General features: G+C 42.7%; 1 protein-coding gene across 5 annotated transcripts in view; it reads right to left on the bottom strand.

Annotated features, from left to right (window-relative positions):
• Nucleotides 1-27,403, bottom strand: part of SPATS1 (spermatogenesis associated serine rich 1) — a 40,275-nt gene extending 12,872 nt beyond the window's left edge. For 2 of the 5 annotated variants that reach the window (XM_058306812.2, XM_058306816.2), the window contains exons 1-7: nt 27,081-27,276; nt 26,502-26,641; nt 19,180-19,327; nt 6,371-6,495; nt 4,992-5,153; nt 1,418-1,538; nt 775-837 (exon numbers count right to left, since the gene is read on the bottom strand). In XM_058306812.2, the coding sequence (XP_058162795.1) occupies nt 775-837; nt 1,418-1,538; nt 4,992-5,153; nt 6,371-6,495; nt 19,180-19,327; nt 26,502-26,625 (743 nt within the window). In that variant the 5' untranslated portion in view covers nt 26,626-26,641; nt 27,081-27,276. Of the gene's footprint in view, nt 1-774; nt 838-1,417; nt 1,539-4,991; nt 5,154-6,370; nt 6,496-19,179; nt 19,328-26,501; nt 26,642-27,065 lie in introns of all 5 variants that reach the window. The other 3 variants (XM_058306813.2, XM_058306814.2, XM_058306815.2) reach the window with 3 other exon arrangements.
• Nucleotides 27,404-27,607: the final 204 nt, after the last annotated feature.

Genomic DNA, 27,607 nt, shown 5'->3' with positions numbered 1-27,607 from the left:
TATTCTATATTCTATGATTTATACATGTAATAACATTGTTTGCACATGGAAAGCAATGTATAAAAGCTAGAATAGGTGGGATGGTAGGATTAAGAGGATCACCATTACTTGAATATTCCAGAATAGTGTTTATAAAAAGCATAAAGTATAGGCATAAGAAACCCTAATTGTGAGCCTTAAGTCATAATGCAGTATAATGAAAGTCTTAAAGTTCCCAAGTTTAGAATTAAAGATGTTTATTCCCACTGAGCTCCAGGGTTTGTTCCCCCAGGAAAACCCCAAAAGGACAGACTCTGGGACACTTGCCCGCTCTGTCTATATTTATATTTTGGTATTCAAAAGCCAATTTTTAAAAACAGACAACTATCTCTCTCTAGGTCAGAAATCATTTTGGGTAAATAAATGAGGTTCAGAATGGAGCTGAGCAGAAATATGAGACCGGAGGAATGATACTTCACTCAGATACAGGAGTGCTCCGTTGGCTTTCTCTCTGCCTCTTGAAACTCTCACCTTCCTCCCTGGCTGCAGTCATTTGAGCATAGGCCTTTCTTTTCCAAAAAACTCTTAGGTTTGAGAACACAAGGATACTGTCTGTTTAGTGCAACCCTCCCATAGTGCAGACCCAGCACGACCCGTGGCATCTGGTGAATGTGTGGGCATCCCAGCTGCCAAACTCAGACACTTGCCCCAAAATGGAGAGCCACAAGAACAAAGAACAAATCATTTATATTTTCAGAAAAGTAGAATAACAGAAAATACAGTGAGAGAACTCACTTGGGAATTTGTGGAAGAGGCTCAAGTGGAATAAAGGTATCAAATTTCTTTTCATAAGGCACTCTGGAAAAACAGAAAAAGGTAGCCATAAAATTTGTGTGGCTTCTGCAGCAAAGAGATCATTACATCATTGTGTTCAATAGGATGGTGTACTTTCTGGTTTTAATTTTCATGTATGGGCTTTGAAACAGTCAGGGCCATTGTTTTCATTATTTTCGATCATTTTAGAAAACATCACAGGATTAATTTTTTTAAATAACATTTCAAATGTAATATACCAACTCTTCTTCTCAATGAGCCTGCCTTTCTTCTCAATCACTTTGGTCTAAGCTTAGTTCCAAGTCAACCCCAACTGGAGTCATAACAAGCAATCTGGTTCAGTATGAAAATGGAAAACACAACAAATTTGTGATAATACTAGTAGGAACAAAATTAACGACGTCTTCTAGCCAAGAGCCTGTGCATAATTTCAATTACATACGTGCATGCATGCATTCACTAATGGATATGAATTTTTTTTAGAAATTTTCACCCAATCGTGTCTTATTGAAATCTAACCCTTTAAAAATAATTTATATATATATGGTGGAACTACAATTCTTATGAAATTAACTAAATAACCCTTGTATTAACATGTACTTACTTTGAAAATTTCACTGGTGAAAGAGTTGATCCTGCCTTGTGGAAGCCTTCACTTTGTTCTGGGTACATGTACGGATTATCCCCAGGAGTTAAATTTGGGATTCCATTCCTGGGATTGATATCTGTGGAAGATGTTTTATAATGAAATAATAAAAAGCTGAAAGTGATCCACAGACTTACTGTAAGTATTGACATGGCAGAGGAAATAGGATAATTTAGTGCTTTATTGTGAGGATTCATAAAGTCCATACTCTGCAACACTATATTTAGGCTGGCTCAGACCCCAAATAAATTTATAGCTAAGGCATAAACCTCCCCCTAGGGAATCTTATCTAGTTAGGGAGACAAGACTTTTATGTAAGGAGATAAATAATGCTATAAGACAGTAAATGCCATCCACTACAGAACAGTGGTTCTAAAACTTTAGCATTCCTGAAAATCACCTAGAGAGCTTGTTAAAATTCAACTTCTTTGGTCCCAACCCAAGCAATTCTGTTTCAGAAGGTCTGGATTGGGACCAAGTACTGGCATTTTGTACAAACTCTCCCACTGATTATGATGTAGGTGGTCTGAGGACAACACTTGGAAATGACTATTATAGATCTCACAAGATAATGTCGGCAAGTAGAAAAAGAATTGATGACTTGGGTATAAGTATAAGATGTTACTTTTAGGGGAAAAATTCTTCTAATCAATACTTCTGAGATGACATGGTTGTTATACTATTAGTTTAAATGTGGGATTTAGTATAATTTCTGAATATTCCACAAAAAACAGATAGCCCCAAGTGCAGACAACTGTGTATCAATTACTGATAGACCTGTAACATATGAAAACATGCTCACCATCTTCAGTCATTAAGGAAATACAAATCAAAGTCATAGTGAGATGCCATCCCTTACCCACAAGGTTGGCTATTTTTTTTTAATGGAAAATTACAAGTGTTGGAGAGGATGTGAGAAATTGGAACTTGAGTTCATTTTAGTGAGAATGTAAGAGGGTGCAGCAACAGCTTTGGAAAACAATTTGGAAATTCCTCCAAAAATTAAATGTAGAATTTCCAGTCACTTTTCTTTTCTTTTTTTTTTCCCCTTCACTTTTTTTTTTAACAAATGAAAAAACATTTATTCCATCTCCAAACCAGCCTAACAATCTAAGGGGGTCCTGCAGTGCTCCTCAGGTTTTTAATCCCCTTTCACTTTTTTTTTTTTTGGAATTTTTTTAAATTTATTCCCCCGCCCCCCACCTTGCTACTTGCTTGCTGTCTGCTCTCTGTGTCCATTCACTGTGCTTTCTTCTGTGTCTGCTTGTCTGTATTCTGTTGCGTCATCTTGCTGCACCAGTTCTCCATGGGCTCAGGCCATCAGCTCTCCGCAGACGTGGGCCAGCAGACAAGGGCCAGCCTGCCCTCACAATGGTAGACGGGAGCCCATTTGATAGAGTACAGCCACTTCCTTTTTTTTTTTTTTAAGTAATTTTTTTCCTTTCACTTTTGATATATCCTTGCAGCTGGCCCAGTTCTGGCTAGTGAGACATGGGTAGAAGAATGTCAACTAGGGAAGTGGATTTGGCTCAACTGATAGAGCATCCGCCTACCATATGGGAGGTCCAGGGTTCAAACCCAGGACCTCCTGACCTGTGTGGTGAGCTGGCCCACTGCAGTGCTGATGCATGTAAGGAGTGCCGTGCCACTCAGGGGTGTCCCCGTGTAAGGGAGCCCCACGTGCAAGGAGTGCGCCCCACAAGGAGAGCTGCCCCACATGAAAAAAGTGCAGCCTGCCCAGGAGTGGCGCCACACACACACAGAGGTGATGCAGCAAGATGATGCAACAAAAAAAAGAGGCATAGATTCCTGGTGCCTCTGACAAGAATGCAAGTAGACACAGAGGAACACACAGCGAATGGACACAGAGAGCAGACAACTGGGAGGGGGGGAGAAGGGAGAGAAATAAATAAAAAATAAATCTTTAAAAAAAAAAAGTCAACTAAGGAGCATGTAGGAAATATTTTCCTTCCTTATAAAAGGAAGAAACAAGAGGTTTCCTTTCCTTTGTGTCTTGAATAAAGTTATGATCCTTGGAACTGTTACAATCAAAACCATGAAGTGACAAGCATGAAAACAAAAAAAATCCAACACTACTAAGAGTAATGACATATAAAGACAAAATGAGCCTATCTATGCTCTTGATGATATCACTGGGCAACCAGACTATCCCCACCACCTAGATTCCAAAACTTCTTATTAAGTATGAAATAAATATCCTATGGGTTTAAGCCTCTGTTCATTTGGTTTTTCTCTTACTTGTAGCCAAGAGCACTCCCAAGTACTATTCTGCTAAATTTAGCCCCTGCTGGGTTTCTCTCAGTCATTTCAGATTTAAACAGGGTAAAGAAATCCTTCCCCTTCTACCCTGTGCTGCATCTCAGGTAGGGGTGGGAGGTAGGAGGGATGGCACAGCAGGCTTATGTGGCATCAGGGCTTTGTGTCCCAGGGCACTGTCTGCAAACGCAGTGGTGCCTACTGCTCACCTTGTCTCTTTTAGTCTCAGAGAGTTGGCACATATTTCTGTCAATGTCTGCTAAAATGTGCCATCCAGCCCAATAATCAGGAAGACATGCCCCTCCACAATGCATCAAATGAAACAAATTTATCCTCATCCAATCCCTGGACCGGCAGTTTATGGTACATCCTACTGCAGCCTCCCTCGTCCCAACTCTAAGACCCGCACCATGCTTCTGGCTTGCTCTCGCACTCTCTCTCATTCTTTCTCTCTGTACTAATTTCCACCTCTTCTCGGGACACAGAAATGCAGCTGTTGTTCCATATCCCCTGGGGTGGGTAGGACCCTGAGCCTCCCCTTCTGCCCACACACAGCCCACAGCTCTCCCTACTCTCCTGGGTAGAGTCATGCTGGATGCCACTTCTCTCTGAGACTTGAGGTCCTCCCCAGCCACAACTGGAGGCTGAAGCCCCAGCTCTACTCACGGTCTGTCACCCACTAGATTTTGATCTCAGGAATCGGGGGCAGGTCCAGGATTCCTCCAAGACCCCTGAATCAGTTATTCCTCTTTCAGCTCTTCTAGTCTGGCATTTTGTGCATTTTCCATCCAAGCAAAAGCTTTGGTTTTCAAACTATATCTCACCATGAGTTTTTAAAAGTCTATGCTAACGTTTATGGGATGCTTTCCTTTTGGAGGATGTAAGATACAACTTAAATGCACATAACAAGCAGCACCTTTTTGGGATATAAATTATTTACTTTGGACTTCAATGAGGGTTTCTATTAATAAGTATCCAAGATATCTTATTCCATGACTTAAATGTCACATTAGCATTTTACGAAACTCAGAGAAAAACAAAAATGTGGATCAGCATATGTTGTGCATTCTTTGCCAAAAAGAATAGCCTGGCTTACATCTCCTTTACTGTACCATCTTCCTGGATACACTAGGGTGACAGGGTGACTCCACGAGGCAGCCCCCAGTCAGACTCAGGGCAATGCTGGGCCTGAAGAATCATGACTGAACAGTGCTTGGGGGCTTTGCACAGTCAAGGACCAGGAGAAGAACATTACCATATTTCTTTCTCCCCAAGCATTTGTCCACCGTCCTCTCTTTTACAGACCTCCTGTTGCCCAGGAAGACCCCGTTAAAGAAGCACTGCTTTCCAACGTGGTAGGTGTGGATGTTACTGCTAAACCGCGGGTAAAATGTCCACTCAGGTCGCTGCCCATCCTCTGCAAGAGATAAGAAATCCTTCCATTTGTACCACAACCAGCCCCATAGTGCAAGTGGATGGCAAAAATGTTGTGAGAACTCGCAAGACACTGTGCAACCTTTATCAACACGTATAATTCCTTGGTTCTACATCAGGGACCATGTTAACCTCCATGGGACTAGGCACAAAAGGTTACAATCACGGAAGGTGGGAGAAAAGCTACCTAAGAGGCCTCACTTTTTCTCCCTTTTTACCTCTCCTCCAAACATAAAGCCAGTTTTATGGTTATAAGTATGGGTTGGGAAGTGAAAAACAGTTGTACAAGCACCTCTGATCCTTCACTCTTATAACCATGAGGAAAGAATAAGAGCCATCGACCAGGGAATGGCTGGGCCAATCATGATATCTTAACTGGATAGAACATGATATTGACGTAACAGTGACACATGCACTTGGGTGACACAGGGAAAGGTACACGTGCAATAATGCCAAAGGAGAAACCTCAGTACCTCTGTTTTCTCATTTGTACTTCTCCTGTGTCCCCACTACAGGAGATTTTAAGCAATAAAAGAGCTCCTAATAGCTCTACAGCTGTTTGACAAACACTAGGGCTCCATGGTGGCCAAGAAAGAACATGAACTTTGGAGGAAGGCAGGTTTGAGTCCTAATTCCATTGCTCTACCTCCTGGTTATGTGTACTCGTGTGGTTGACTGAACTTCTCCAGGCCTCAGTTTCCTTCTCTATAAAATGGGTAAATATATATTAGCACATAGAGCTATATGAATCAACACAGAAAGATGATCTATTTACTGTTGAGTGAAAATAATTTGTATAGTAAAACTCATTTATATTATGTACATTTATGTATCCATGTAACTGTACATATATAAATATACATACACATATACACATCTCAAAATTCTGGAAGGATATATATAGAAACTCTTCACAGGTCTAGGGCAGGATGGGGATGTTTTTGAGATTACAGAGGAGGGACTTTTTATATTTTACTTTATAAGCTTTTTATGATTTTAATATTTTGCTAGAGTACTTTAATAATTTTTCTAATCTAAAGGCATTTTATTTGTGAAAAACATATGATGACAGCTCCCCAACAGGGCTGTTATAAGAAGGAGAGGTGCAGCGTGTCAAATGCCTGGCTCTTCAGTAAATCAAGCCCAGCAGCACAGCAGACTTCGGAAATGACCCTGGGGGCAGAGGCATGACTCACTCACCTGTCTGCAGCTTAAGCAGGCTAAATTCCTCAGGATATTTATGCCTTTGAACTTCAGGCAATGGAGTTTCAGAGGAGTGATCAGAATGTGAGGAGGGGGATCTCAGATCCAAATCTGCAGCAAGGCTGGGAAGAAAACAGAAGGATTCGATTTTTCTATCTGCTTAAGTTGGTAGTTAGAACCTGATCTTACATCTCTTACACAGTTATGAGAACTGGGACTACTCCTCTATAAGTACATAAGCATATAATTTTTTATTCTCAATTTGAGAGACTGAAACATACCCAAAAAGTGCATCTTCATTAAGACCATAAATAAAATAAAGAATCAATAAGCATGAAGAGAAGAGAAAAAATAATAAAAAACAAACCTATGCTGAAATGGTTATAACTGAGCATTCTGTTTAGTGCTGAACTCCTGGAAGATAAAAGGACCTTCAACAAAATCTTGTGGGTGTCAGCAGAAAAAGCAATCACTTCTCCTTTCCGTGGTTTTGTATTTGATAAATGGCCTTGGGCAAAGCTTTCAGATAAAGTTATCCATAATCAAGGCGTAGGATCTTTTTTCATAATATTGCATTACTTTTAGATTTGAATGGTTTCAAAGCAAGTTATATATTGCATCTCTCATTTGCTCCCCACTAACAATCCTGTGATTTCAGGAGGACTGATACCATCATTTCCATTTGAAAAGGAAAAGGACTCTCAGAGAAGTTGATTTTCTATGACAAAACACAGTTAGATAGGGTCAGAGCTAGATCTACAGCCCAGAACTCCTAACTCTGGACTATGGGGTCCAAAACCTTTTAAAAAAAAAAAGTTCAAAACCTCACCAGTTCTGTAAAGCTTGATTTCCAGTTTTAAGTAAACACATTATACTAATATCCTTGAACTTTCATGGCTTACAGATAAAGCAAAAATGCAATAACTCAGTGTTCCCCTCCTCAATTCAGAACATATGATAATTTTAACATTGGAGCAAAATATCTCTCCTAAATATGAAAATGAAAAGGTTTTGCTGAGCAAACCGTAAAGAAAGGATTGCACAAGGATTAAGAAAAGAAAGGGGAAAAAAGCTTTTCAAAACAACTTTCAAAGTATCCACCTGCTTTGCCTATCAACAATCATTTATCAGAACACTTTTTGTGTCAGGCACTCTTCTAGACATTGGGGATCATAAGATGACCCCATAAGCTCCTCAAGGAGCTTAGTGTCTGGGGAGAGGAGAAATGGACACATACATAGGTGATTATGGAAAAGTGGGTAAAAATAATGATAGAGAAATTTTTCCAGGAAATTAAGTAGGCACTGAAAAGGGAACACCTAATCGAGTTAGGCTGGAGCGGGCAGGGCAAACACCTGGGAAGACTTTATGGAGAAGGCATGCCTAAACTCAGTCTCAGAAAACTGATATAAATTTACCACATGTAGGGTTCTTGGTTGCAAGTGACAGAAATCCAACACAAACCAGGGTAGTTTAAGCAATTATGGGGATGTATTCGTTCCCATGGCAAAGGTAATCACTGGGAATAACTGGAATCAGGGCTTACTGTCTCTCCCTGGCTTGCCCCTCCTTGCCTGATATCTAGGTTTCATTTTTGCCAACTGCAGAACAGCTTCTTCACAAGGGCAACAGGGCCACTGACAGCCTTAGATTCAAATTCTCACAGTCTTTCAACCAACCCTCGTCCCCATCTCCAATGCGAAATAGCTCGGGAAAGGACTCTCATTGGGCCCTGTGCCCTCCTTTAAACCATTCACAAGGGTCAAGAGTGGAGTCGCCTAAGAAAGATGGCAGGTCACATTGCCAGTACTTACTAAAACTGGGCAGAGAAGGGGCAAAACCAGTTCCCCAGGAAGAGTAGGCTAGCACAGCCGAGACCACTAGGGAAGTCAGTGGGTGCTGAGCAACTCCTGCAGTATGTGGACACAAGCAAAGACCACTGGGGAAAGGCATTCGGGCAAAGGAAAGAGCATATGCAAAGACGTGGGGGAAGGAACAGCAGGGAAATGAAGCAATGTGACACGGCTACAGCCGGAGCATTGGCGATGAGACTGGAGAAGCAAAGACAGACAGATCTGGAGGATTTTCAGCCCATGTGAGGGAGCTCGAACTCTCCCTTTAACATGCTTTAATAGGGTAGCATTAGATAATAGTAGGCAGGAACATGACATGGTCACATGGGGTCTGATTTCTATATCAGAAAATGTTGGAGGCTGTGTGAAGAGTGGACTTTAAGGGAGTCCATTTAGGGGAGTGTGATGGGCAGCCTCTAACATGGCCATCAATGATCCCTGCAACCTGGCATTTGTTGCTTTCTTTCTTTTTTTTTTTTTAGATTTATTTATTTATTTATTTCTCTCCCCTTCCGTCCCCCCATCCCGGTTGTCTGTTCTCTGTGTCTATTTGCTGCGTCTTCTTTGTCCGCTTCTGTTGTTGTCAGCGGCATGGGCATCTGTGTCTCTTTTTGTTGCGTCATCTTTTTGTGTCAGCTCTCCGTGTGTGCGGCACCATTCCTGGGCAGGCTGCACTTTCTTTTGTGCTGGGTGGCTCTCCTTACGGGGCGCACTCCTTGCACGTGGGGCTCCCCTACGCCACGGCACTCTGCGGATATCAGCACTACGCATGGGCCAACTCCACATGGGTCAAGGAGGCCCAGGGTTTGAACCTCAGACCTCCCATGTGGTAGACAGACACCCTAACCACTGGGCCAAGTCCACTTCCCCCATTTGTTGCTTTTGCAGTCCCCTCCTCTTGAAAGAATTGGGTTACACTGAGTGACTCATTTTTAACAAACAGAAAACAGCAACATTGATGGATGGCATTTCTTTTTTTTTCTTTTAAGATGATACCAGGGATTGAACCCAGGACCTCATACATGGGAAGATGGCACTCAACCACTAAACTACATCTGCTCCCCAGTGAGAGTTGGTTTCTTCAATTGTTTGTTTTAAGGAGGTACCAGGGATCAAACCCGGGACCTCGTACATGGGAAGCAGGAGCTCCACCACTTGAGCTACAATGCCCTTGATGGCATTTCTGAGGTTAGGTGTTGTAGACTGAATTATGTACACCAACAAAAGACATGTTCTTAATCTGAATCTGCATCCCTGTGAGTATGAACCCGTTTATAAATAGAATGCAATTTGGAAGATGTATTGTTAGTTAAGGTGTGGACTCATTTGTGAATAGGGTCCTGTGAGGTCCTAGTTAAGCATGGACAAACTGATCAGGGTGGGCCTTAATGTATATTACTAGAGTCCTTATAAGAGAGGAAATTCAGACAGAGAAGTCAGAGAAACGTAGGAGGTCACCAAGGACATTGCCACATAACAGGAGACAGGGGTGCAAGCAAGGAACCCCAAGGAATACGCCAAGCCAGCACCAGAACACCACAGCCTTCAGAGAGAAAGCACAGCCTTGCTGACACCTTGATTTTGGACTTCTAGCCTCTGAAACTGAGAGACAATAAATTCTTGTTAAATATGTGGTACTTGGCATAGCAGCCCTGGTGAATTAAGACATTAGGTTACAAAGACATTGTTGATTTGTATTGTGTGTCCACTCTCATTCTCTCACCTTCTCTGAGGGAAGCCAGCTGCCATGTGAGATGCCCATGGACAGGCAAGGAACTGAGGCAAGACTCCAGGCAACTCCCAGGGAGGAACTGACGCCCTCAGTCTAACAGCCACGAGGAACTCAGTCCTGCCACCAAGCATGCATGTAAGCTTAGAAGAAGCTCCTCCCCCAGGCGAGCCTTCAGATGAGCCTGCAGCCCTGACCAACACCTTGACTGCACCCTCGTAAGACAGACACTCCAGGGTTCAAACCCAGGGCCTCCTGACGCGTGTGGTGAGCTGGGCCATATGCAGTGCTGCCGCGCACAAGGAGTGCCGTGCCACGCAGGGATGTCCCCTGCATAGGGGAGCCCCACACACAAGGAGTGCACCCCTCAAGGAGAACCACCCACACAAAAAATGTGCAGGCTGCCCAGGAGTGGCACCACACACACAGAGAGCTGATGCAGCAAGATGACGCAACAAAAGGAGACACAGATTCCCTGTGCTGCTGACAAAGAATGCAAGCAGACAAAGAAGAACACACAGCAAATGGACACAGAAAGCAGACAATGGGGGGTGGGCAGTGGAGAGAAATTAATTAATTAATTAATTTTTTAAAAAAAAGACAGACCTTGAGCCGGAGGCACCCAGTTAAACTGCATCCAGGTTCCTGGCCCACAGAAACTGAGAGATACATGTTATTTTAAGCTGCTAAATTTTTTTTTTAAAGATTTATTTTTTATTTATTTCTCTCCCCTCCCCCCACCCCCACAGTTGTCTGCTCTCTGTGTCCATTCATTGTGTATCCTTCTGTGACCACTTCTATCCTTATCAGTGGCGCCGGAATCTGTGTTTCTTTTTGTTGCGTCATCTTGTTGTGTCAGCTCTTCTTGTGTGCAGCGCCATTCTTGGGCAGGCTGCACTTTCTTTCACACTGGGCGGCTCTCCTTATGGGGCACACTCCTTGTGCGTGGGGCTCCCCTACGCGGGGGCACCCCTGCATGGAAGGGCACTCCTTGCGTGCATCAGCACTGCACATGGGCCAGCTCCACACAGGTCAAGGAGGCCCGGGGTTTGAACCACAGACCTCCCATGTGGTAGGTGGACACCCTGTCCACTGGGCCAAGTCCGCTTCCCTAACATGATCTGTTATACAGCCATAGACAACTAATTCAGAGGGCATTACAATTACAATAGTCCAGGCAAGAGCCAATGAGAGACTGGATTGGGATAGTGATGATACAGATGGAATAGAGGAGATGGACTTATAAGATATTCCAGAACTTGGTCCTCAGTTGGATGAGTGGGAGGAGACAAGTATGACCCCTAGATCTATACCTGTGGGAATGCACGAATGGTGAGACCACTGATCAAAATAGAAAATGCAGAAGGAGAACCTGGTGTTTGTGGAAGGGTACAAAGTTCAGCTGAGTTATATTGAGCTTGAGAGGCCTGTGGGACATCCAGGTGGTGCTATCTAGAAGGCAGTTGAATATATCAATATGAAGCTTATGGCAATGTCCAGGCTGGAGTTGTAGATAGGGGTATACCTGCTATGACTGAAGTAGGTACTCCTCATACCAGTCATCATGAGAGAGAAAAGAGACTTATTTCTATGGGGGTGTGGATGAAGAACTGTCATTCATCACACAATTCTACCTGCAGCCTCCCAGATGGGAAATTGAAAATCTGGGCATTCTTTCCTTCCCAATACATGGACCCATTGCTGCTGTGGGTGGCATACATCTGTTGCAGAGGATCTAGAGAGGCAGAAGTTAAGAATTATGCCAGCTCTACCATGTCTAGTGTTAGGGTTAGCAAGGCCACTCAGAGCAGATTTTATTACGGAAAGAATCGCTTGAGGGACTTCCCTTACCTTTGATTCAATAATTACACTTCTAGGAATTTACCTTTATGATATAACCAGAAGTGTACAAAAAATGTATAGGAATACACATTACAGCATTATTTATAACAGCAAAACTTTTGAAATCATAGGGCACCAGCTAAGCTAAACTGTTGTCTGTTCATCCGATACTCTCAAGAAAAAAACAAGTTCTTGAGACAACAAGCAAGATGGCAGTGGAGTAAGGAGCTCCTAGAGTCAGCTCCTGCTACAGGGCAGTTAGTAAACACCCAGAGTTATCTGGAGCTAGCTGAAGCACCTGTTTGGGGTTCCAGGAGAGGAGAAGAACATCCTGCAACATCCTTGAAGGATTGGAAAGAGAAGACTGCCCATCTGCAGAGAAGATTCATAAGTGCAGCACTCAACACCAAGGAGGCCAGTGCCCATCCTACACTGGAGGCACAAGCCACCTCAGGAGCTATTCTGCAGCTGGAATTGGAAACGCCACTTCCCAAAAACGGAGGAGGAAGAGACGGTTGGGCACCAACTTCAGCTACTGATTAGTAAATTCAGCGGGCTAAAGTATAGTCCTAAGAATAGCTGAAGTTTCAACTTGTCCAAGTCAGAAAGAAGCTGGCAGCTGTCATCTAAACTCTGTGCCTGGCATGAGGGGAAGCGGGGCAGATGGAAAATCACAGTGCTGGTGGAGACCGGCTTCTTTCCATCCAGATCATATTGCACCTTTAGACTAAGTCCCAGTCCTGCCTACAGCAGGGAGGAAGCTGAGGGGACCTGCATCAGCCTCTCTGGGAAATTACAGGCCAAGCCTTGGAGGCCAGTGATCATCCTACTTAGGCAGCACAAGCTGCCTGAGGAGCTATTCTGTGACTGGAATTTGAAGCTCCATTCCCAAAAACAGTGGAGGAAGAGACAATTGGTTACCAATTTCAGCTACTGATTAATAAATTCAGCTGGCTAAGGTGTAACCCCAAGAACAGCTGAAGTATGAACCTGACCAAATCAGAAAGAGGCCAGTAGCCACTATTTTGACTCCACCCTCAGCATGAGGGGAAGCCGGGCTGATTGAAAATCACAGTGATGGTAGGGACCAGTTTCTTTCACACAGATCACCTGCAGTCCTAGCCTATGCGTCAGCCCCACCTCTGGCAGGGAGGAAGCTGGTGGGCCCTGCACCAGCCTATCCAGGTAACTTCAGATACATTTGGCTGACACAGACTGAATAGTCATAAGTCAACTGGGGCAACTGCAGCTATCTTGGACTGGATCAGCACAGATTGCTGCCCACACCTGCAGCTCCATCCTCAGCCCAGGCAGGGGAGAAAGGGGTGTGAGGCTTCATCAGTCTTTCTGGGCAACTACAGTCTAAGTCTGCATGACTTGGATTATTCCACACAGCTGTGACTCTGTCTCTACCCCTCGAAAAGGAGAAAGTTGGAAGATGCTTCATCGATCCCTGGGGCAATAAGGGCAGCTTGAGCCTCCACAGCTTATAGCACCAACTACATCCTTGGCTCCAACTGCACAACCAGCAAGGAAGAAAGGGCAGGAAACCTTAAACTAAAGAGAAAAACTGCACCCAGAATAAATACTCTAGTAAGCCAGATGCCGAGACACCAACAAAAAATTATACTCCACACCAAGAAACAGGAAGATATGGTCCAGTTAAAGGAGCAAGATAAGCCTCCAGATGACATAAAAGAGTTGAGACAACTAATCATAGCAGTTCAAATAAATCTCCCTAATAAATTCAATGAGAAGACTAAAGAGATTAAGGATATTAAGACATTGGACTACATCATTGATGTGGAGACAATGGCCACAGGACTTGCTGAAGGCAGGGAGAGGGAAAAAGAGGTGTGATATGGGGTCATTTTCAGGACTTGGAGTTGCCCTGAATGATACTGCAGAGACAGATACAAGGCATTATATATCCTGCCATAACCCACTGAATGAACTCGGAGAGAGTGTAAACTACAGCATAAACTATAATCCACGCTGTGCTCCAAAATTTATCCATCAAATGTAATGAATGTGCCACACTAATGAAAGAAGTAGTTGATGCGGGAGGAGTGGGGGGTATGGAGAGTGGGATATATGGGAACCTCTTATATTTTAATGTAACATTTGTGTGATCTATGTACCTTTTAAAAAAAAGATAATAAAAAAGGAGGAAAAGACATTGGATGAGCACAAAGAAAAATCTGAAAGCATACATAGAAAAATAACAGATTTTATGGGACTGAAAGCTGAATAAATGAAATTTAAAATACATTGGAATCATACATAGCAGATTTGAGGAGGCAGAAGAAAGGATTGCTGAGCTTGAAGAAATGGTCTCTGAAAGTGAGTATACAAAAGACAGATGAAAAAAAGAATGGAAAAAATTGAACAAGGTCTCAGGGAACTAAATGACAGCAAGAGACATGCAAACACACATGTCATAGGTGTCTCAGAAGGAGAAGGGAAGGGAAAAGGGGCAGAAGGAATATTTGAAGAAATAATGGTAGAAAACTTACCAAAACTATTAAAAGACATAGATATCCATGTCCAAGAAGCACAACATACTCCCATCTGAAAAAAATCTGACTAGAACAACTCCAAGACACATACCAATCAGAATGTCAAATGCCAAAGACAAAGAGAATTCTGAGAACAGCAAGAGAAAAGCAATGCATAACATATAAGGGATACCCAATAAGATTAAGTGCTGATTTCTCACCAGAAACCTTGGAGGCAAGAAGACAGTAGTATAATATATTTAAGATACTACAAGAGAAAAACTTCCAACCAAGAATCTTAAGTCCAGCAAGATTGTCTTTCAAAAATGAGAGCAAGTTTAGAATATTCACAGATAAACAGAAACAGAGAATTTCTAACCAAGAGATTGGATTTTCTGGAAATACTAAAAGGTATGCTACAGTGAATGGACACAGAGAGCAGACAATGGGGGAGGGGGGGAAGGGGAGAGAAAGAAATAAAATAAATCTTTAAAAAATTAAATTAAATTTTAAAAAGGGTATGGTAGAGCTTGAAAAGAAAAAACAGGAGAGGGAGACCTGGAAAAGAGACTAGAAGTGAAGATTATATCAATAAAAGCAGCTATAAATGTCAAAAGAGTGATGAAAATAAAATGACAGATAAAACCCAAATATTCAGGAATAAACTTAACCAACCATGTAAAGCACTTGTATTCAGAATACTACAACTCAATGTTAAAAGAAATTTTAAAAAAGACCTAAATAATTGGAAGGACATTCCATGCTTATGGATTGGAAGATTAAATATCATTAAGATGTCAATTCTACTCAAATTGATATACAGATTAATGCAATCCCAATAAAAATTCCACCAGCATTTTTAAAATAAATTGAAAACATGATTATCAAATTTTTTGGAAGGGTAATGGGTCTTGAATAGCCAGAAACATCTTACAAAAGAAAATCAAAGTTGGAAGACTCTCATCTCCAGACTTTAAATCATATTACCTAGCTACAGTGGTAAAAACCACATGGTACTGGCATAAAGACAGACTTATAGACCAATGGAACCAAAGTGATGATTCAGAAACAGATCCTCACATGCATGGTCAAGTGATTTTTGATGAGCTTGTCAAACCCACACAGCTCGGGCAGAACAGTCCATTCAACAAATGGTGCTGAAAGAATTGGATTTCCATAGCCAAGAGAAGGAAAAAGGACCCCTATCTCACACCTTATCCAAAAATTAACTCATAGTGGATCAAAAACCAGGAAATGGATGTGGCTCAAGCAGTTGGGCTCCCATCTACCATATAGGAGGTCCAGGGTTCGATGCCCAGGGCCCCCTGGTGAAGGCAAGCTGGCCTGTGCACCAAGCTGGCCCACGCAGGAGTGCTGCCCCGCAAGGGAAGGCCACCACATGCAGGTGTACCAGCTGATGTGGGGAGCTGGCACAGCATGATGATGCAACAAAAGACACAGAGGATAAGGGAAGAAATTGTAGCAGCGTTGTGGAGAGGGTGGCCATGGTGGCTGCTGAGGGTAGGGAGATGGAAGAAGAGATATGGTGTGGGGGCATTTTCAGGATTTGGAGTTGTCCTAGGTGGTGCTGCAAGGACAGATGCTGGACATTGTGTATCCTGTCGTGGCCCACTGTGTGGAGTGGAGGAGAGTGTGGACAACAATGTGGACCACTGTCCATGTGGTGCAGTGGTGCTCCAGAATGTATACACCAGGTGCAGTGGATGTGCTGCAATGATAGAAGAGGTTGTTGATGTGGGAGGGGTGGGGTGCGTGGGGTGGGGAGTATACGGGGACCTCATATTTTTGAATGTAACATTTAAAAGAAAATAAAGAAGAAAAAATTTTAAAAATTAAAAAATTTTTTTTAAAAATTAAAAAGACACAAAGGAGAGACAATAAGAAGACATAGCAGAACAGGGAGCTGAGGTGGTGCAAGAGAGTAATCGCCTCTCTCCCACTCAGGAAGGTCCCAGGATTGGTTCCCAGTGCTGCCTAATGAGAATACAAGCAGACACAGAAAAAAACACACAGCAAGTGGACAAAGAGATCAGACAACAGGGGGGTTGGGGGAGAAATAAATAAATAAATCTTTTTTAAAAAATGAATCAAAAATCTAAATATAAAAGCAAGAACTATAAAGCTTCTAGAAGAAAATGTAGAAAATATCTTCAAGATCTGGTGGTGCAGAAGCAGATGTGGCTCAAGTGATAGAGCTTCCGCCTGCCATATGGGAGGAACCAGGTTTGATCCCTGGAGGTTCCTAGTGAAAAAGAAGAAGAGAAAGCATGCCCATGCGGCGAGCCAGTACCCGCGCAAGTGAGTCATGCAGCAAGATGATGACACATCAAAAGAGAGACAAAGGGAGAGTCAAGGTGAAGTGCAGCAGAAAATAGGAACTGAGGTGGCACAATTGACAGGGAATCTCTCTCCACATCAGGGGTCACCAGGATCAAATCCAGGTGAATCCTAGAGGAGAGAAAATGAGAAAAGAAGACAACACAGACAGCGAAAACAGCAGAGTGGGAGGAGGGGAAGAGGAGGGAATACATAAATAATAAATAAATAAATAAATTTTTAAAAAAGGAAAGACCTGGTGGTAGGTGGTAGATTCTTAAAGCAGATAAGAGGAGAACTGAGATGGACTACTGATTTTTAATGTATGTAGAAGTATTAATTAGCTTTACTGTAAAAATGTGGAAATGTATAGAGTGGATGGTAATATATAGTGAGTTACAGCTACTTTATAAATGGGGATGTGGCCGAAAATGGTAGTCTAGGGAAATAAATGCCAATTGAAGAATGATAGAGAATAATCTAAGAACTGCATAGCACAGTAAACCCAGAGGTGGATGAAAATTATGGTTGATGGTACAGAGGCAAGAGTGTCCTTTGTGAGCTAGAGCAAATGTACATCACTATTACAGGGTGGTGGGAATATGGAGAGCATGGGAAAAATACAATTGGAGTGAGTGACAATTGGAGTGGACTATGGTTAGCAGTAATAACGCAATATTCTTGCATCTATGCAAAATATGTACTATGTTGATAATGAGGCTATATGGAAAATGTGTGCCAAATGTACATTATAGATGTGGTAACAATTGGATGATATTAACTTATAATCTGTAACAAATGTTCCACCACAGTGTGGTGTGTTGATAGAGGGGTGTTGTTTGGGAATTCTGCACATGTGCATGATTGTTTTGTAAGTTTACAATTTCTGTCATAAAAATATATTTAAAAAATAATAATAGGGTGGGTTGGGGGAAAAATACACTAAATGTAAGATAAGGACTATAATTAGTAGTAAGATTTTAACAATATTCTTTCATAATTTGTAACAAATGACTCACGACAATGCAAGGTATTGATGGAGAGTTGACGTATGGGACCCCTGTATGATGTTATACTTGTTTGCTTTGGAAGTCCACAACTTTTAGTATATACTTATTGTATATGTATGTTCATATATAAATAATATAAAGATAATCATAATAATAGTAGGGTGGGTTGGAGGAAAAATACTTCAGTTAGTAGTAATATTTTGACAATGTTCTTTAATCATTAGTTAAAAATGTTTAACAACAATGCAAGGTATTGGTGGTAGGATGAGGTATGAGAGTCCTGTATGATGTTATATATGCTTGCTTTATAACTTCACAACTATTACTATATACTTATTGTTTATGTATGAGTGATATACTTCACTTTTTATTAAAAAATAATAAAATAAATCTTTAACAATAAATAAACAAGAAAAACAAGTTCTTAAAAAACAGTCAAAGATGTCAAAGATGAGGAAAGTCTCATCATATATTGTTGAGTAAAAAAGCAGAGCTTATGAATGAGGAGTATAATAGGTCCTTTTTTTTTTTTGAGGTACAAGGCCCCAGGATTGAACCTGGGACCTGGTATGTGGACAGCTGGTGCTTAACCACTGAGCCACATTGGCTCCCCTGAGTTGGTTATTTCCTTTGTTTGCTTGTTGCTTGTTTTTGTTTCCAGGAGGCTCTGGCAACCTCACCTGGGACCTCATATGTGGGAAGAGATGCTCAACTGCTTCAGCCACATCTGCTTCCCATAATTTGATCTTTTTTTTAAAGATTTATTTTTTATTTATTTCTCTCCCATTCCTCCCCCTCCCCAGTTGTCTGCTCTCTGTGTCCATTCACTGTGTTCTTCTTTGTCTGCTTGAATTCTTGTCAGTGGCAAAGGGCATCTGCGTCTCTTTTTTGTTGCATCACCTTGCTGCGTCAACTCTCCATGTGTGCAGAGTGACTCCTGGGCAGGCTGCTCTTTTTTCATGCAGGGCAGCTTTCCTTGAGGGGCACACTCCTTGCGCGTGGGGCTCCCCTATGCAGGGGACACCCCTGAGTGGCACAGTACTCCTTGCGCACACAGCACTGCACGTGGGCCAGCTCACCACATGGGTCAGGAGGCCCGGGGTTTGAACCCTGGACCTCCCATATGGTAGGCGGACACTCTTATCAGTTGAGCCAAATCTGCTTCCCCATAATATGGTCTTAATCACATGAAATAAATATATATTTGTATACATAAAAATAGAAACATGAAGATGTTAATGATTCTCTATGAAGTGGAATTATTGTGATTTTTAATTTTTTATTCTGTTTTTATATTTTCAAAATTTCTACAATGAACTTAAATTTCTTTCATTATGACAACTGTTAAGGGTGGCCAAATTGAATCACTGACTGTGAAAGAAATATAAGCAGAGAAAAGTACATAAAACATAAATACAGTTTTACAAATAATCTAAAGCCAACATCCATGACACTACCAACCAGATCAAGAAACAAAACATTGCCAGCTCTCCCCTAAACCTGCTCCCCAGAAACCATCCATGTGTCCCCCACTTACTCGAGATGGGCAGACACTCCATGGAGGCCTGGAAGCTCACTGACATTTAGACCTGTTTCAACAGAAGACGAGGAGCTGACCCTTCTGCTACAGGATGTTGCATCAGCAAAGCGTCCCTTAGGTTCCAAAAAATCATTGTGTTTAGTACCTGGAAAACATAGATATCATTACATTATTGAAAATATCTCCACCCTATCTTGATCCCTAGATTATAAACAATTTATTTTGAAAAAAAAAAAAACAAACAGCTGGTGTTTGTTCATTTACTGTGTACTAGGGATTATGATAATACCTTACACACATTTTCCCATATAATTCCCATAACAATCCACAATTAGAAATCAATAATTAAAATTATTCCCCATTTTTCAGATGAGGAAACCAAGATTCAGAAATATAAGAAACTTGACTAAGAGCACACAGAAAAGAGATATCCAGGCCCAGATTTGCTCACAGGTCTGTAACACCAAAGTCTAAACTCCCAGCCCTTATCCTAGACTTCTTGCCCCTCCACCGCAGCTCACCGACCCTGAACCAAGCAGAAAAGATAAGATCTGGATCAAGTGATACCTCACTGTGTATTGTATTAAGCATATAGATTCTAAACATAGGCATATTTCCCCAAGGATTTGTTCATATAAGGACTCCTGAACATAATAGCTGACGATCATGATTCAAAGAACTGCCTTTCAAAACTTCCTCGGCTTCCCCTCACATTGTAGTGCCATCATTTATTATACATATGTCTTCCCCACCAGATTGTCTTATTCATCTTTTTTTTTTTTTTTTTTTTTTTTAAAGATTTATTTATTTATTTAATTTCCCCCCCCTCCCCTGGTTGTCTGTTCTTGGTGTCTATTTGTTGCGTCTTGTTTCTTTGTTTGCTTTTGTTTCTTTGTCCGCTTCTGTTGTCGTCAGCGCACGGGAAGTGTGGGCGGCGCCATTCCTGGGCAGGCTGCTCTTTCTTTTCACGCTGGGCGGCTTTCCTCACGGGCGCACTCCTTGCGCGTGGGGCTCCCCCACGCGGGGGACACCCTTGCGTGGCACAGCACTCCTTGCGCGCATCAGCGCTGCGCATGGCCAGCTCCACACGGGTCTAGGAGGCCCGGGGTTTGAACCGCGGACCTCCCATATGGTAGACGGACGCCCTAACCACTGGGCCAAAGTCCGTTTCCCTGTCTTATTCATCTTAGTAGCACCAAGGACAGTGCCTGGCATAAAGTAGATATGCTCAATAAATGTTTGATTGAGTAAATGATAAAGAATTATAACTCCCAATCACCCACAATTATAAGTAAGGGAGTCCTGACACTCATTGATTGTCAGATAGACAAGAGTGCCCATTACTTTCATTCTGCTATACAATTATTACTTCGTTAAAGTCTATCTGTTCTCTCATCATTTTATACAGGTGCGTGCCTTGGCCAGTCACCTGAAAAATTGTCAGATGCACCGATATTGTGTTTCTTTATGCATAACTTCACAGAGCAGAGAACTCAAAGACACAATTCAAAGGACTTGTTTTCTGGTTACAAGAAAATTACAAGACATAAGACTTAAAACTCTATTGACTCTTGAATACATTTTTAGTCTGACCACTGTCCTATCTACGTAGTACCAAGCTTCATATACATATGGTATTCACCAGGTGCCCACTGCAAATTCACACCATTTACCAGTGGAACTGCTACTCAGTCAATTTTTCATTCATTTTTTATCGGCTCCTTCAGAAATTCATATAGCAAATGAATCATATACAATCCCAACCTATCACCAAACCCTTCACTGCTAAGAGGACTTTTTGCCTCCTACTTTTCAAAGTTTAATGGCCAGGTGAGCTACTTCTTTCCCTGAAAATCCCCCCATTCTAGAGTTTCTCAGGTACAGCATAAGGATCATCTGCACCATAACCACCCAGAAGGCTTGTTAAAAATACAGATTCCCAGAACCCACCACAGGCCCACTGAATTAGAATCTCTGCAGGCGAGGCCTGGGAACTTGCATTTTGAGTAAGTCCCCTCCTCCAGCACCTCTTAGATTCATATTTGACCCCATCACTACACTATTCCATCCCACCCAACTGCACAGAATGTCCTGAATTTGCTTGGTCATGAGAATCACCTCAGGGCACTCATTAAAATCTACAGGCTCCAGGGCTATAGCTTGGACCTACAGATGAGGGATCTGGGAATTGGTGTGTTAAAGTATCTCTGGCAATTCTAAGGGCTAGCCAAGAGTGGGAAGCATTGTTCTGGTATATGCCCTGGAGCCTAGAGCAGCCCAGGGCACAGTGAAGGTCAACCAGTTTCTTGAAGTATGGGTAGGTAGGATATAGGAGCAGAGCTGTAAGGAGGACAGGACAGGTTCTAGCAGCCAAAGAAGGAACTACCCAAATACTAAGCCATGAAAGAAGTACCACCAAATATAATATAGACCATCTTCTCTGACCACAATGCAACACAATTAGAAATCAATAATTAAAGACAGCCAGGAAACATCCATACACTTGGAGACTCAAACCACATTTCTAAATAATTCATATAAAAGAAAAAATCATAATGGAAAGTATGGGATGCTTAATGATCAATGACATAAGTACTATATATTAAAACGTGTGGGATTCAACTAAAGCAGTAATTAGAAATTTAGAACCTTAAAATGCATATACAGTATTTCATTGACTATAAGATGCCATCAATTGTAATAACATTATTATTTTATGTACAGTAAGAACAAAATCTGCCAATTAAATCATGACACAGTGCTTTATCATATAGAAGATTTATTTTATATATTGAAGCACTCTTTTAGACTTTCTTAGATCTAAATTTTAACCATGTATCATTCATGTGCATACATGAAGAAGGAAAATGTAAGTGAAATAAACTGGTTAAGACATTCTTAAACCTTATTCACATTCAAAAGTCTGCTGACTGTGGAGTGGGTGTAGCTCGGTGGTTGAGCGCTTGCTTTGCACATATAAGGTCCCGGGTTCAATTCCCAGTACCTCAACAACAACAAAAAGTCTGCTGACTACTGAATCACTTTGCAACTCAATCATTTATGTCATTTTCTATATAATGTTGATCTCAGTCCAACAAGAACATGGGTGTTGCAGCATTTCTTAAGAGTGTTCCTCTATTGCTTCTGGAATTTTCTTCTAAGCCATTGAACCCATTCTGCATGCTTTGAGACTCATACAGCAGCGATTATGACAAGGCGTCCCATCTGTTGCCAGACCAACAGTACTAGCAAGACCAATCCCAATTTCAGAGATGCAAACTGAAAAAATGTACATCCTAGACTCAATGGAATAGTGTTCAAAAGCAAAGATTCCACAATCAAGGAGCTGAGCTTTCAATTCAAGAAATAAGGGGGAAAAGAGTTAAACCCTCAAAAATGATAATGAAGGAAATCACATGGTAAAAGCAGAAATGAATAAAAGAAAGATTATCAGAATCATGGCTTCATGGGAAAAAAACTAATAATGTAGATAAGCAAGTTTGACGGAAAAAAAAACATTTAAAACACAAGTAAGCAACATTAGGAATGGAAGGAGATCATGATTACAGATAAAAGAGAAATAACTTTACAGATAAAGAAATTGAGTCCCAGAAATGCCAAATAACTTGCTCAGGATTACACAGCTATGGAACATAGTTCATAAAATGTAGTTGAATATTACAGCACTGACACAGACCCTGACAGATCAATAGAGCTACGCAGAATAGAAAATATAGGTAAAACAAAATTGTATATGATATTCGTGTTCATTTTATCTTAGAGAAGATGAATTCTTCAAAAAAATATTGCTGGAACAAAAATTAACAATTTGGAATGAAATAAAATGAAATTTCAGTTGGACAATAGATTTGAATGTATGTATTAAGGATGTGGAAAGGAAATAGGAATGGGCAGAGGTTTCCTCCAGGTTGATCCTGGTATACGAGTTGAGTCATTAGATCATTTACTTGTGGTAGCTTTTGCCCAAAGGTTTTAACAGTAGCTGCCTTTTGATAGCATTTAAACATTCTAATTGTATGTATGCCATCATAAGGCTTGAGAGCTCCCCAAAGCAAGAACTGGTTGATTCTAAGGATGGTATCACAGGAGACCCCTTTGCAAGTTTGTTTTTTATTTTTTATTTTTGTTTTAGGGGTACATTTTAATGTATTACATGGCCCTGTGCAAGCACTCAATATTATATAGAAAATGACATAAATGATTGAGTTGCAAAGTGATTCAGTAGTCAGCAGACTTTTTGTTGTTGTTGAGGTACTGGGAATTGAACCCGGGACCTTATATGTGGAAAGCAAGCGCTCAACCACCGAGCTACACCCACTCCACAGTCAACAGACTTTTGAATGTGAATAAGGTTTAAGAATGTCTTAACCAGTTTATTTCACTTACATTTTCCTTCTTTATGTATGCACATGAATGATACATGGTTAAAATTTAGATCTAAGAAAGTCTAAAAGAGTGCTTCAATATATAAAATAAATCTTCTATATGATAAAGCACTATGTCATGATTTAATTGGCAGATTTTGTTCTTACTGTACATAAAATAACATCTAAAAATGTAATATATTTCCTTGTTGGACCAAGAAGTGCTATGGAAGCAACATTTTAGAAAAGTAGGCTTTGATTGTCATGAAAGGAAAAGATGAGAAAGGTCGGGAAGGGCGATCTCTGCTCAAATTGGTAACCTGCACACACTCTGGGTCAAGCTAACTACGGAAACCTTCCTAGAAGTAGCTCAGCCTCAAGCACGAACGGGAGGTACTGCAACATGACCTCAAGATGCCTGCCTAGGTGTCCACAGGTGGGAGAAGAGTGCTGGAACTGCAAACCGAAACCCTTGGATTCTGACACCAATGCTGCCCCTGCTTGGAGTAACACAAAGTCAACTAACCTCTCTGGGTCCAGCCCTCAGTAAAGAGAGAGAATAACACCTGCCCCACCTCTCCATCTACCTCACCAGGCAGTGGTGAGGAATAAATAAAGCTAAGGAGATTCTCCTTCTTAAAAGGCCGACCATTATCGAATGAGCATTGTTATTCAAACACAATACATGTCTAGTAAGCCATAAACCAGAAAATTCTAACAAGTCACAAAAACACTGTGAGATGAAAAAACACAATGCAATAAAAAGGACCAAGATAAGGTTCCGGTGACCAGAAAAGAATTCAGGGGAAAAGGGAGAGTTTGAAGGAAAGTCTGTTTCTTTGGTACCATCTGTGGAATCCAAGATTATTATTTCCAATTCTTTAGGCAGGAATTAGCACCTTACATAACCAAGGCACTTTCACACACGCGTCATCTCAGCTGATTTTCACAATAGCACTGCCTGGCAGGGAGAAAAATAATACATCAAGCCATGTTAGCTTCATGTAGATAACATTTTACCAAACCCCTTTTCCCACCCCTGCTTATCTGTTCAACATACAACCTAGTAATTGCACCGTTGTTTATCACCTTGGTGAACAGACCCCTCTCAGAAGTAATGCATGCAATGGGCCCTCTCTGCTAGAAATGCACATATACAAACAGTTGATCAGGCACCTTCAAGTGGTTGGTAGAGGGGCTTCCTCAACCGATGGATCCCATACCAAGCTGAGCTCAGATGTGGGCTCCTTAGTGGACACACCTACAGAGCAGGAAAGGATGCCCTGGGTGTTTGGTGATCTCAGGGCCCAGGGACCCATTGGTACCCCTAACTTAGAAACATGAAGCCCCCTACCACACCCCTAAAACAATAGCTCCTTCTCAGAACAATCTGGAAGCTGCAGAAAAGGTCTAGAACTTAAAGTTAGAATCCCAGAACCCTGTTCTCCCCACTGACAAGAAATTAGGCAAGAAAAGATTCTAACTCTTCTTGCTCTACCAGTCCCTGCTATAGAGCATGGCGAGTCATCCCTCCCTCCTCTCCCTGCACCTATGAAGCTGAGACCTAGCATTCAGGGATCCAAGCTAAGATGTGATGGGACAAAGACTGGACATTTTATGACCCTTTTCTACAGTGCAAGAGGCCATTCACCTATAAAAGGTAAATGTCACCCTGGAATGTTCTTGCTTCAAGGTTTTCTGGGAGACTATGGCCACTGTTCCATGGCACTGTTCTCTAAAGGCACATGTGGGGAAGCGGATGTGGCTCAAGAGATTGGGATCCTGTCCACCATATGGGAGGTCCAGGGTTCCACTCCTGAGGCCTCCTGGTGAAGGCAAGCTGGCCCAAGCAGAGTGCCAGCCAGCGCAGCGAGGTAGCCCAAGCAGAGAGCTAGTACAGCAAGATGACACAACAAAAAGAGACACAGAGGAGAAACAATAAGAGACAGCAGACCAGGGAGCTGAGGTGGCACAAGAGATTGAGCACCTCTCTCCCACTCCAGGAGGTCCTAGGATCAGTTCCCAATGCCTCATAAAGAGAAGACAAGCAGACACAGAAGAATGTACAGCGAATGGACACAAAGGGCAGATAATGGGGGGAGAGGGAAATAAATAAATCTAAAAAAATAAAATAAAATAAAGGCACATGTGGGGAAGCAGATGTGGCTCAAGCGATTTGGGCACCAGCTACCACATGGGAGGTACCGGGTTTGGTTGCCAGTGCCTCCTAAAAAACAGAAGCCAAGCAGACAGAGAGAGCACACAAGCAGTCACAGAGAGCAGAGAGTGAGCACAAATGGGGGGGGGGGGGCGGTGCAGAAGAAATAATAAAGTAAATCTTAAAAAAAATAAAGGCACAGTTGTCCCAAACATCCTCCTGAGCCTTAACACCAATTATGGCGCTACCGTCTATCATTAAATCTAAACCTTTCCTTGATGTGTTCACAATTTCCACCTGAATTGTCCCCTTCAGTAGACAGTACCACAAGTCTACTCCAAGTCTACTCTACCGGCGCAAAGGAAAAATGAAAGGGCATGGGTGCTGGAACCCTGCAGACTCAGGTCCAATCCCAGCCATGCCATTTATTAGAGGAAGCATTGACTGGGCTTAATCTCTGGCTAGGTTTTACTTGCAAATTATTAACACATCGAAATTACCTGAGGTGCTGCTCCCCCACAGATCTCAGGTTAACACAGCTAGTGTTTACGTAGTTGTTTTTGTTTTTTGTTTTTTAGGAGGTACGGGAGTGGAACTGTGACCTCCTACATGGAAAGCACGCACTCAACACTTGAGCTACATTCATTCCCCCGTAGTTCTTTTCATATGCCCCAAACAAGCCTCCCTTAAATTTCAAACGGTGCCTCCTGGCTGTAGTAGACTTGAATATGGCAAATAAGTCCACACCCAGCCCTAGTGATTTCTTAGAACTCAACTGCATCTCCTCTCCATGTTGGTGGTGCCAGAGTCTGCTTTTTCTTGGACCTCCTCGGGCTCTCTGCCACTATTTGCTCTTGAAATGAAAGGGAGATAGCCCTGTGGATCGTTTCCAGTGCACATGGGCTCATCTGCGCACCTGTTGATATTAAATATTAAAAGCAACCGTAAGTCAAAGAAAAGACCTTTGTAAGAAAAGTATCAATCAAAATAGAAACGGGACAAGCCATTCGCAGCCAAGATCTACTGGGGAGCTTCTTGATTTAGCTTCACCCAGAGCTCCAGTGAGTTCTGGCCCCCAGGCCTCCCAGGCCCCCCGGCCCCCCGACCCCCCAGGACTCCCAGGCCCCCCGGCCCCCCGGCCCCCCGGCCCCCCAGGACTCCCAGGCCCCCCGGCCCCCCGGCCCCCCCCCCCCGGCCCCCCGGCCCCCCAGGACTCCCAGGCCCCCCGGCCCCCCGGCCCCCCAGGACTCCCAGGCCCCCCGGCCCCCCGGCCCCCCGGCCCCCCAGGACTCCCAGGCCCCCAGGCCCCCCGGCAGGGCGGGGCTCACGGCACCGCCCACCGAAGTGCTCCTTGCCTCCACCTCTGGGTCCTGCTACCACGTTTCGCCAGGGGAGGCCGGGGTCTATGCTGGGGAGGCCTCCACCGGGGATGCTGCTGAGATCAAAGGACCAACTGGCGTCCGAACTGCAGAAAGCCGGCCGAGGAACCCGAGCCAAGGGCGAGAGGAACGCCGCGGCCGCCTGCTCCTCCCCGGGAGCCGCGTTCGGGGGTTGCCGGGACACCGCGCCAGCAGCGCCGCTTCCGGCCAGGCGGGCTTCCAGGCCTTCCTGGCTCGCTGCACCCTGGGGCTCTCTGGTCCTAGGTAGGTGTTGCAGTCTCCTCCGAGACGCAGAATTAGAGGCACCACCCATGTGGTCGTGGGCAAGGACGGCTGAAAAAGTGGCTTTGTGTTTCTGCAATTTTTACAAAGGAGTTATGGTTCTTTTCCAGACAATTTTCATAATTCGAACTGTAGCCTCTGGTGCCAATGAAGGCTGTGCCCTCCACAAAGCTTGCAGATGCCCACTTATAATTGGCATTGATTAGACAGGGCTCACCGAC

This window comes from Dasypus novemcinctus, chromosome 11 (assembly GCF_030445035.2).
Source record: "Dasypus novemcinctus isolate mDasNov1 chromosome 11, mDasNov1.1.hap2, whole genome shotgun sequence".
Taxonomy (NCBI): Eukaryota; Metazoa; Chordata; class Mammalia; order Cingulata; family Dasypodidae; genus Dasypus; species Dasypus novemcinctus.
The sequence above is the reverse complement of the archived record's forward strand: the minus strand, read 5'-3'. Positions and strand labels throughout refer to the sequence as shown.